The following is a 12,449-nucleotide window of genomic DNA, read 5'->3' as shown; positions in this document are numbered from 1 at the left end:
TTTGGATTCAATACAAGTGCATTTAATCCAGTTTTGTCCTGAAAGACTATTCGCCTGGAATAACTGTGTGCATCACTTTTAGAAGCGCAGGCTCTGTGACAAAATGTACATGCTGCATCGTGTCTGGGGAACCTGGAAAGAGAAACTGCCTGGTAACAAGGACTATATATCCGGTGGACACCCAAGTGATATTTGAACATAAATAGTAATTTGATTCAGGCGGGTCCATCACAGCGGTGTGTTTGCTATCCTGCTGGTGTGGCGTGCTGTGCAAATAAGGTTCTTCGTGATCTTGGGTCGAAAAGATTGTGAAATTTACAGCCTTTGCTTTCTTCAATATTTGATATGAAAACATTTCCTTTCAAAGGAGCCAATGCAGGGAAATGCATAGCCACAATTTCAAATGCCCAGAAGAGTGTCTTTATTTACTGTCTGTTTACTCTGGTGAGAACTTTTGAAATATTGAACACTCCTCTTGGTAGAAGCAGCTCAGAGTGACTCAGTAAATAAAAGCGAGGAACACATGGTTATTGACTCTGCAATGATTTTGCCACTGATATCAGACATTTGTCACACATCCCTCTGGTTCTTCATGTTTTCAAGAACAGTGTTCTGCTGTGATTCAAATGACCGTGACTCCAATCTGGCAACATGCTTGTATGTTGATGTTATTTATCACAAGGGTCTATTGCAATCGGGGCCCACGAGCCAGTCGTTTACAGTCTGCAGTCTTTTTTAGAATGCATCATTAATTATGGCCCAGGTGATTATTTTTTATTACTGCACACATTGTAACTGCAAAGAAGATTACAGCAAACTGTTATCACTTCTCTGATTTAATCCCCAAATGAATTAAATCAAGCATAACAATAAAATAATATGTCATGAACTGGACAGAGACATGTCATCATTACCCGAGGCTTCAGGGTACATTCAAGTCATACGTTTTGGGACATTAGCACTAACACATCCCCTGCCCCCATACATCAGTACACCGCCATAATGGAGTTGAAATGAAACAGTTAAAATGTATTATTAGCATGTATACAACCTCAATTCCAATGAAGTTGGGACGTTGTGAAAAATGTAAATAAAACCAGAATACAATGATTTACAAATCCTCTTCAACCTATATTCAATTGAATACACCACAAAGACAAGATATTTAATGTTCAAACTGATAAAATTTATTGTTTTTGTGCAAATATTTGCCCATTTTGAAATGGATGCCTGCAACACGTTTCAAAAAAGCTGGGACAGTGGTATGTTTACCACTGTGTTACATCACTTTTCCTTCTAACAACACTCAATAAGTATTTGGGATCTGAGGACACTAATGACTGGGTAAACTTTATTGTTTTTCTGCAAATATTTGCTCATTTTGAAATGGATGCCTGCAACATGTTTCAAAAAAGTTGGGACGGGGCAACAAAAGACTGGAAAAGGTGATGAATGCTCAAGGAACACCTAATTGGAAACAGGTGAGTGTCATGACTGGGTATAAAAGGAACACCCCCAAAAGGCTCAGCCGTTCACAAACAAAGATGGGGCGAGGATCACCACTTTGTAAACAACTGCGTGAAAAAATAGTCCAACAGTTTAAGAACAATGTTTCTCAACATTCAATTGCAAAGAATTTAGGGATTCCACCATCTACAGTCCATAATATAACCAGAAGATTCAGAGAATCTGGAGAACTTTCTACATGGAAGCGGTAAGGCCAAAAACCAACATTGAATGCCCGTGACCTTCGATCCCTCAGGCGGCACTGCATTAAAAACTGACATCATTGTGTAAAGGATCTTATCACGTGGGCTCAGGAACACTTCAGAAAACCATTGTCAGTTAACACAGTTCGTCGCTACATCTACAAGTGCAAGTTAAAACTCTACCATGCAAAGTGAAAGCCATACATCAACAACATCCAGAAACATCGCCACCTTCTCTGGGCCCGAGATCATTTGAAATGGACAGACGCAAAGTGGAAAAGTGTGCTGTGGTCTGATGAGTCCACATTTCAAATTGTTTTTGGAAATCATGGATGTCGTGTCCTCCAGACAAAACAGGAAAAAGACCATCCAGATTGCTACCAGTGCAAAGTTCAAAAGCCAGCATCTGTGATGGTATGGGGGTGTGTTAGTGCCCATGGCATGGGCAACTTACACATCTGTGATGGCACCATCAATGCTGAAAGGTACATCCAGGTTTTGGAGCAACACATGCTGCCATCCAAGCAACATCTTTTTCAGGGACATCCCTGCTTATTTCAGCAAGACAATGCCAAGCCACATTCTGCACGTGTTACAACAGCGTTGCTTCATAGTAAAAGAGTGCAGGTACTAGACTGGCCTGCCTGCACTCCAGACCTGTCACCCATTGAAAATGTGTGGCACATTATGAAGTGCAAAATGTGACAACAGAGACCCCGGACTGTTGAACAACTGAAGTGGAACATCAAGTGAGAATGGGAAAGAATTCCACCTACAAAGCTTCAGCAATTAGTGTCCTCAGTTCCCAAATGCTTATTGAGTGTTGTTAGAAGGAAAGGTGATGTAACACAGTGGTAAACATACCACTGTCCCAGCTTTTTTTTTAATGTGTTGCAGGCATTCATTTCAAAATGAGCAAATATTTACACAAAAACAATAAAGTCTATCAGTTTGAACATTAAATATCTTGTGTTTGTGGTGTTATTCAATTGAATATAAGTTGAAGAGGATTTGCAAATCATTGTATTCAGTTTTTATTTACATTTTACACAATGTCCCAACTTCATTGGAACTGTGGTTATAATTCAAGGGGTTTCAGCAAAATATCACAAGCATTTTCAGTCCCTTTGATTTTCAGGAGCCATAAGTAATTGGACAAGCTAAATGTTAGGATTTTTGTTGTTCATATGAACGATCACTTTTACAGCCAGTGTGATTTAGACAAGTCAGGGGATGGATACATGAACACTTCCAAGTCAATGGATATGTCTTGGAATTCATTTACATCAATCACTAAGCACTATGAACAGTATTGTACTGTATAGTAAATCTATTACGATACATTAGGTAGTTCTCAAAACCTGAGTGACCACGCAAGAAGGAGACTAGTGAAGGAAGCCACCAAGACACCAATGACAACTCAGAAGGCATGACAGGTTTCTAAGGGTGCAGTTGTAGAAAGTGTGTGTGGTGTAATGCCATGAAAATAAATGAAATGTTATATATACTTATTATTATTATGCGCCTGCTTTGTGGAATGATCTCCCTGCATCAATAAAACAGATTCTGGACAGAATTTCAAGTCCAGACTTTAGAAGCACTTATTTTCCCTTTTGTATGGCTAGCATACTGGCATAGTATGTTACTATGCTTTCTACTCTTTTAAATTCACTTAATTAGTAAAAACAGCTGGCCGCAGCCTTAACTTTATCTAAAGTCTGGGTCTTTTAGTGAAGCTTAGGGCTAGTGGCCGGCGATTACCTTATTATTTTTTCTGTTTTTCTTGTTGCTAAATGCTGATAAATTATGCTGTATTTGTTGTCTTTCTACCACCTGATTCTGTTTTTGTTCTCTTTGTTTAAGGTGCGGCTTCAACCAGAGGTGGAAGTGGGTGTTTTCCTCTGCAGGCCTTCCGTATTGTGCACCAGCATGGACTCCCAAAATTTCCTTTATAATTTCCTGTATTGTCTATTGTGTCGATAGCATGGCCCAAGCAGAGGGTCACCCCTTTGAGTCTGGTCTGCTTGAGGTTTCTTCCTCAAATCATCAGAGCGAGTTTTTCCTTACCACTGTCACCTGTGTGCTTGCTCTAGGGGTTGGTAAGGTTAGACCTTACTTGTGTGAAGTGCCTTGAGGCAACTTTGTTGTGATTTGGTGCGATATGAGTTAAAATAAATTGAAATTGAAACTAGAATCAGAAGAATACCATACTGAATTGTAGCTTGTTTTGTATTTAAAGTTTTTGTAGAATTTCTTTGCATCATTTAAATCGCATCATATCGCACCAAATTGCATCATAGTGCATTGTGAGAAACTGAACTGCCATTAAATACATATCAAATCACATCGAATCAGGAACAGTGGTGAATTGTATTGCATCGCATCATCAGTATTGTCATGTACTGCTATATGTATTGTATCGCTGGTAGTGTATTGATATGCATATCAAATTGTTGTCAGTGATGAGATTCATATGCCTAATATATATATGCCATGAACACTGCCATCTACTGGCCATACACTAGATGGCAGTGGTCATGGCAGTGTGAATAGCAATTGCCACACATTCACTAAAAGTGCTGAATCACTTAAGAAACAGAATTTTCAGTTTTCAATTTGCCATTTTTTAACAAATGAAAAAAGACATATTAACAAATTCAGATTTATTTGTAAAAACCAAGACACACGTTTCAGTAACTTGTGTCTTATACCAACCAACCACTGATGACAGGAAACAAATTTTCCCATAATGCATTGTGGCATGTGTGTCTGTAAATGCTAAAACCTTCAAAATTAGTGCTTTACTTTAAAACTAAAACATATAGCTGATATTTTCACTTTGTAAAATGACAGAGGTGGCATTAATTTCGATAACTTATCCGGAATTAGTTTATTTAAAGTTCTAACCACAAGTCAAAACTGTCTGCCTGTGCATAACTTCTGTGATAGCATGCAAGTATGTATGGTGTGAAAATAAATGATTTTTTTTTTCTTCCTTTCTTCCTGCCTTCTCTCCCCTTTCTCTCTGGTCACCAGTGATGCCGGTAACGCGTTGTAACGCGTTACTCTAATCTGACCACTTTTTTTAGTAACGAGTAATCTAACGCGTTAATCTTTCCAAATCAGTAATCAGATTAAAGTTACTTCTCCATGTCACTGTGCGTTACTATTATTTTTCATTGTGGGTCGACAGCAGCATTAAACTTGGTCTGTGGGCAGGAGGTCGGGGTTCGACTGAACTGCCCACTTTAAGTGAGCTGTGAGCTTTTCATCCGCGTTTTTTTGCAGCTGCTCGACTCGTCCTCACCTCTTAAAGCGCGGTGATCAGCACACCTGCACTGAGCTTTACAAAGACATTTTTATACTTTTTTCCCTCCTTTATTTAGAATTCTGAGCTGAGCCGCTCCGTATCTGCTGCTAAAAACAGCTGATCCTCCGCGACGCGTCAACAACTAACACTGTTTTCCACTCAAATGCACCTAAACTCTCTTTCTGAGGACCACATGATGTGAAAACACAATAAAACGTTCTTACCTGTAAATCTGGTCACGTTTTCTGCATAAATAAATGTTATCCATTCTTTGTGCTCAAACGCCAAAGTAGGGGCGAATCCAGATGGAATGGGGGCGTGGGGCAAGGATGTGCCCCCCCACAACACCCCTAGATTAAAGGTCCAGTTTTGAAGCCTTTTTTTTACTACAACTACTAATACTACTTAAAATAATATTAATTTCGACAAGTAAAATATTTAGAGAGAATTTAAATGTTAGAAAAATGCTAGAATGAATTTAATAGTTACATTTATAAACAATGTAGGTTTGAAATTGCAAGTTTTACTGTTACAGTGCTGTCAACAGTTAAATATGAGGTCAAGAAAGAGGTATTTATTTTACTTTTTATAAAACAAGTATTTATTTTCATTGAAGTCAAGAAAGGGTGACTATAAAGTAAGTTTTGGCAAAACAGGTATCATTGTCATGTTGAGGTGGCAGAGGGTTGTTGTCGGCAGCTGGGAAAAGTAACTAAAAAAGTAACTAGTAATCTAACTTAGTTACTTTTACAATTGAGTAATCAGTAAAGTAACTAAGTTACTTTTTCAAGGAGTAATCAGTAATCAGTAATTGGATTACTTTTTCAAAGTAACTGTGGCAACACTGCTGGTCACCAGGTCTCTTTTGTTGAGAGAAGGCTGATCTGAGACAGAGGTGCTGGCTTGTTGTTGTGTCAGTAGCTGCTAGTGTACTGGAATCAATACTAAAAGTTATCAGTTTAGCTTTTAGCTATAACTTTCGCAAAATTTTTTAGGGCGTTTATCAGTTTAGCTTTATAAAAGTTAACTTTTCAGTTAGCCAATTAACTGTTATTGAAGCTAAATTTTTGGTTAGCTGTGCCCACCACTGATAATTGGTCTTTTCGTTAGCATGTACTGGGCAGTACACCTACAAAGAAATCATGTTTTGTTTCTGTTAAATGAAGCATTCAACAATAATTTACTACTTTTGCAAAATAATAATAATAATAATAATAATAAACTTTCATTTGAATTTTGCTGGAGTAAGAATGTGCATACATTAAACATTTGATTTCTTGCTGACTTACTCGTGAAGAAACAAATAATCAAAAACAACATCTTTATCAACTTTTAGAGTGCCTCGCCTATTGCCCAACACTTTGGGGAATTGGAAGGTGAGCAAGTTTGCAAAGTAAGTAAAAGTTAAAAATGGAAAATGTGATGAAGAGACAAAGTATATTTCAACTTCAGAAATGTACCAGGTGCTATAAGGCCTATACAGTCCATCATGAAATGCATGGATCAGTGCTGATACTTTGGATGAGCACAGCTGAAGTGATTTATTCTTTGATTGTTCAAGTAGCACTGGTGTGAGGACAGAATCTGGCCGGCAGCGCTTAAGTGATTTGGAGACCACTGATTTATCATTGTTTCTGCAACCCACTGTTAAGAAATCTTACTCTGGCATTTACAAATCACCTTCACTTCTCTCCCAAAACTAAAGTACATTAGGCACCGTTTGAAAAATGCACTGCTGCTGTGAAATGTGGTCAGCCCGAGGCACTGGAATACTTTATGTGCCTAAATAGAAAGTCTCTCGAGTGAAAACAAAAACCTAGGTGTTTGAACTCGGCAGTTTCTAGATATCACAGCAGAGTATATTTAGCAGAGTGAGTAAAGGTAAAATGAGTTTTCAGTGTGAGCATGTGCAGGACTTTAAATACTCAAAGGATGTTGAAGGATTGTAAAGCAGGTTACCTTGGGTGAAAGTGGAGACTGAGGCATTTCCCTTGCCAAGGTTGATCAGGTAGCCATGCTCTGGAGCGACAGTAATCCTAAAGGTCACAGAATCCTGAATGCTGTCTTTGTCCTCTGCTTTCAAGGTTTTACTGGTGATCATGAAGCCAAGGTGTCCACTGTCCAGAATACGCAACATGGGTGCACCCTTGTTCACCACAATCTGCGGTACCCCATTATCCACTGAGAGGACAGTAATCTTCATCACTTGGGGCTTTCGAGTCTCAAACACTGTATCAGGGAATATGTAGAAGTTAGTGTGAATGCCATCCGTGACGGTGAAGGAGAAGCTGTCCTCAGTGCTCTCTGTGCCATCGTGCTTGTAACTGATCATGTTCTCCTTCAGATCCTGCTGGGTGAAGGAGGTGACGGGACGGGTGTTGTTGAAGAGCAGACGACCATGAACCGGGATCTGAGTGATGGTGAACTTCAGCAAGCGATCAGCAGTGTCTCTGTCCTCTGCTGTTAACTCAAACGGGGTGATAAGCTTGTTCTCGCCCTCTGTCACCACTAGACTGTGCACCGTCACCACAGGCTTTTTGTTGTCCACATCAGTGATGGAGATGCGAAATGTTCGGAACACTGGGTTGTAGCCGTCGGTGACTTCAAACTCAAAGCTGTCCATTTTCACTTCATCGTCAGCTGTGTGGATGTAGTAGATTTTGCTGCCTGCCAGCTGGAGCTGTGTGAAAGAGGTGATGGGGATTCCAGGTGTATCTGTGCACTCGAGGTGACCTCTCATGGGAGCCCTGGTGATTGTAAAGACCAAGTGTTCATCCGGGCTGTTGAGGTCACTGGTACTGAGCAGGTCTGTTGTCAATGTAACCCTTCCTCCTTCTTTGAGGGAGACACCTTTACTGATCACATCAGGGAAAACTCTGTCAATGCCACCCACGGTGACATAGAAATATCTGTCAATTAAAGGATTAATGCCATCTGTCACGTCAAACTTGATGAGGTCACGAATCCCCTCTTGGCCATTGTGGATATACACAATCCAACCCTGGTCTACCTCATTCTGTGTGAAGTTCATCCCGACTGTAATATTTTGAAAAGCTCCAAAAATAGTTGTTTTCTGCAAATACCCTTGACTAGGTCCATAGCGAATAATATAAGTCAGCATGCTATCCTCGGAGTCCAGATCGGTAGCTTTTAAAACATTATTGTTTAGAACTTTCACTTCACCTATCTGAATTTCAAGGCCATCATTGATGGCCATCCTCGGGGTTTCGTCATCCACTGGGATAATCATCACTATTATTTTTTTCTCCACGCTGAACTTTCCGTCTGTGAGAACAACATCAAAGCTGTCCTCTGTGGTCTCAGAGTCATCATGCTCATACACAATACTGGAAGCCTCCCTGATCTGAGCCAAGGTGAAGTTAGAGACAGGGACTGTGCCGGTTGTGAGCTGACTGAGAATAAATCCGTGCTTTGGGGGTTTGGAGATGATGAAGGTGAGCTGATCAGACGGGTAATCTGCATCGGCGCCATTCAGAATGGGTGTGTCAATGACTATATTCATACCTTCCATAACCACAAACTCTCTCATGTAAATCTCAGGCTTTTCGTCATTAGAGGGGATTATGGAGATTGGGAAAAAATGCCTTTCAGAGAAATTGATGCCATCAGAGCACCTGAAAGTAAACCTGTCCTCCACCGGTTCAGCTCCTTTGTGGATACTCTGAACATAGTAAATGTGTCTCTGCTTGATGTCTTTGATGGTGAAGGCACTAATTGCTGTCCCGGTTCTGGATTTTTCAGAGCCTGGTGCTGGGGAAATATTTTCCACATACCCTGAAGTTGGCTGTACAATGATTGTACAAAGGAGGTCATCACTGGGAGTGTCCACGTCATTAGCGCTTATGTGAAGGATTTCAATTAAACTCTTCTCTCCTTCAGTGACGGCAAACTGCGCCCCCACAAAGACTTCCGGAGCCTGGCTGTCCAAGGGAAGAATAGTAACGTGCACTCTGACCCCAGTGACCTTATTTCCGCCTACCGTCCACTCATCAGACATATCTGTCAGAGTGAGATTGAAAAAGTCCTCCTTTGCGGTCACGCCTATCTCACCACTAGTATGAGCATAGACAACAAAGCCATTGATGATATCAGCTTGAGTGAAAGTGCCAGATGGGACACCCTTCACTAAGATTTGACCTAATGATGGTGGGTTTTCCACAATAAAGGTTAATCGGAGGTCATCTGTGTCCTCATCCTTTCCCTGAATGACATTACTTGTGATCTCTGTTGCTCCATTTTCCAGTACATCTATGTAAGAGCCAATGGTGCCGGTCGGGAGGCTGAGAGTCGGGGTCTCGTCATCAATGGGCTTCACGCTAATCTTCATTGTAATTGGAACAATGTGGACACCATCGCTGACATCTATTTGCATTGAATCGAATGTTGTTTCATCTCCATTGTGGATGTAGGAAATTCTGCCATTTCCAATGTCCTCCAGACTGAAAGTGTCACCTTTTGTCATGTCAGTGAACATAAACTGGACTTGTCCGTGCAGCGGCGGCTGAGTGATGGTGAAGGAGATCTGAGCGCTGTCCGTGTCTGTGTCCAGCGTGTACAGCTCAGCACTTGTAATGACGTATGAGCCTCTCTCGAGCACGGTGAACCCCGAGTTGGTTATCTGCGGTGGCTTGTTGTCAACTGGCTTCAAAAAAATTGTGAAAATTCCATCAACACTATTTCCAGAAACATCCTGCACAATGTACTGGAACTGCAACACGCGGGTGGTAATTCCGAGCTCAAGATTAGGAGGTTTGTAAGCGATTTTGTGGTGGTTAATCTGCGCCTGGGTGAAAGTTGAGATTTCGATATCTGGACTTTCAGTTAATACCAAAGCCCCCAGTACAACAGGGTTGTTCTCATCAGTATCAGTGGGTGGCTGGATGACTGTGTATTTAAGATCCCGATCTTCAGAGTCCAGGTCAGTATAACGGAGAAATTTCTTACGGAAGTGAGTGAGCTGATACTCGTGCACAATCATTTGAAGAGTAGTGCCAGGGTACAGCTCGGGAGGGAGGTCATCAACTGGAAGGATCTTGATAATGAACGTGTTCTCACCTGAATGGTTTGGTGGGTCATTATCATCTTGAACTCTGAACACAAACTGGTCAGTGACTGCACTGGTGCTGTGAGGACCGATGTGCTTATAGAAGAGTTTCCCGTCGGTAATATCCCGTTGCAGCCATTCCCTCACTACCTTCTCGTACATTTCATCATCCGTATTAAACTTCCAGGTTGATGGATCCTCAGGGGCCTCTGACTGACGCAGCAGCACTTGCCCGATCGTGGAAAAGGGAGGCTCGATTGTGAATTTTATAGAAGTATCTTCTGAGTCGATATCTGCTGCGCTGAGCATGTGTGAGGAGATCAGCATCATTTGGTTTTTGAATAAAACCAAACCGGTGTTGGCGTTGATTATGGGGGGCTCATCATCAGTTGGCACAACAGTGATCGGGAAGAGAAACTCCACTTCGTGCCTGCCATCTGTCATCCTGCAAATAATATTATCACTGTAGGTGTCGCTTCCATCGTGTTGATAAATGACTGCACCTGCGTCGAGATCAGCCGGAGTGAAAAATTTCCTCTTTGAGCCTAGAACAGTGAGGTCGCCATGCCTCAGCCCATTAATTACAGAGATCCTGACTTTGTCTAAATTGTCCTCATCGCTGATTTCCAAATTTTGTGAACTGGACAGAGGCCTGGACTGTCCCTCATACAGTAACTGCCCGGTGTTCCTCGTCACCACAGGGGCCAAAGTGTTCATGGGTTTAACAACAATCATGAAAGCAAAAGGATCTGACACAGCCCCCTCCGTGTCCACCACCTCAAACTCAATCTGGAAAATCCGCTCAGTGTCCGAGTCCACAGCTGGGGGTTTATAGGCTATTTTGAGATCTTTAAGGTCTCCTTGGTAAAAGGAGGTTATGGGTAAATTCCTGTCATCTGTGCTCACTATGTAGCCCTCCTCAAAGGACAGCGGGGATGTGATGTTGAAAATTAATTCATCAGGATTAGTCTCTGCATCCTCTGCTGCCAGCATATCTGTGGTTATTGCTGTCATTACAAACTGGTCCACTTCCATCATCATCATTGCAACAAAGCTGGGTTTAGGAGCCGTGTTCTCCTCTCCCTCTTTAATCCGCACCAGAATTTGGAAAAATTCCTGCTTGAGCAAATTGCCTTCCTTATCATGGAGCTCCACAAGCATGGGAATGTAATCTCTGTTGGGTGACTTCAAAGCAAAAGTGTGCTGATAACGGATGTTCATTTGAAGGAATTCCTCACAGTCCACCATTGTTTTCACACTGTCCTCGCGCACACGTTTTCCATACCTGGGCCGCGCGCTTTCCAGGTACAACGAGCCCACCTGGCACCGCTGCGCGCTCTGATCGTAGGAGAATTCTAACGTTTTTCTATCAATGGGGTTACTGGTTCCGAGTGACTTCTCAACAGTGAGTGGCATATTTTTGGTGAGAACTTCCAGCTGGGTGAAAATCACTTCCACTTCCATCATAAAAGGAATTATAATGGTGTCCGTTTGGGTGTCATACCTGAGCTGTAACCTCACCCTGTCCCTCGAAGGACTCCTGGAGCCAAAGTGAGAGTACTTCACATAATTGGGACCAAATTCGCACGGAAACTTTTTGGCGGACATGTGTCCAGGCCTCTGAGACAGCGGATCGTTGTCCAGGACTGTAATGACGCACCGATCGCCGGGATGAACTTGGATAACCAAATCGTTGACTGGATCAATGAATACTGATCTCCCAAAAGGCACGCGGATCCCATTGTTGGCCACCAGTATCGCGTCCTCTGACAGGTCGGATCTCAAAGATAATCCGTAGCTGTTGAAGCGCTGCGCGCCCGCATCACCTGTCAGAATCACTGCAAGCAGCAGAATCAACACAGCGCCGGTCCCGTGCGGGTGCGGGGGAAGAATCCGAGCCATTTGGAGCGTGGAGCCTCGTGGAACTTTGCGCCCTGGTAACCTACGCACGGTTAAAGTTGGAGTTGGACAATATTACGCACCGATACGCACTGAGGTGCACCATTCTCTCACAGCAGCCGTGCGCACTGATAAACTTCATACTCCAGCACAGCCGGAGTACGGAGCGACACGCCCCCCTCTCGTCTGATTGGCTGATGTTTCTGTTGGAAAGCGGTTTAAATGGCTGATCCCCGGCGAAGGCTGGACACACGCGCACACGCACACACATACACAAAACATGGAGCTGCCTGTTCACAATATAATACCTCCAAAGTTTCAGTTTTGGAAAAAAAAAAAATTCAAATGCATTTTCTCTGTAGATCTACATTCACTGAATGACAAAAATGTGTGACTCCAGACATAAAAAAAAAAGATAGGAAGCAATTCTGCACGAGCCATGTAAAACTGAAGAAAATCTTTGTCT

General features: G+C 42.2%; 1 protein-coding gene across 2 annotated transcripts in view; it reads right to left on the bottom strand.

Annotated features, from left to right (window-relative positions):
* LOC117508614 (FRAS1-related extracellular matrix protein 2-like) overlaps positions 1-12,114 on the bottom strand; it is a 385,322-nt gene extending 373,208 nt beyond the window's left edge. Inside the window, exon 1 of one of the 2 annotated variants that reach the window (XM_034168411.1) lies at positions 6,979-12,114. In XM_034168411.1, the coding sequence (XP_034024302.1) occupies positions 6,979-11,986 (5,008 nt within the window). In that variant the 5' untranslated portion in view covers positions 11,987-12,114. The remainder of the gene's footprint in view (positions 1-6,978) is intronic. The other variant, XM_034168410.1, reaches the window with a different exon arrangement.
* Between the last annotated feature and the right edge of the window lie 335 nt (positions 12,115-12,449).

Source organism: Thalassophryne amazonica, chromosome 4 (assembly GCF_902500255.1).
Source record: "Thalassophryne amazonica chromosome 4, fThaAma1.1, whole genome shotgun sequence".
Classification (NCBI taxonomy): domain Eukaryota; kingdom Metazoa; phylum Chordata; class Actinopteri; order Batrachoidiformes; family Batrachoididae; genus Thalassophryne; species Thalassophryne amazonica.
The sequence above is the reverse complement of the archived record's forward strand: the minus strand, read 5'-3'. Positions and strand labels throughout refer to the sequence as shown.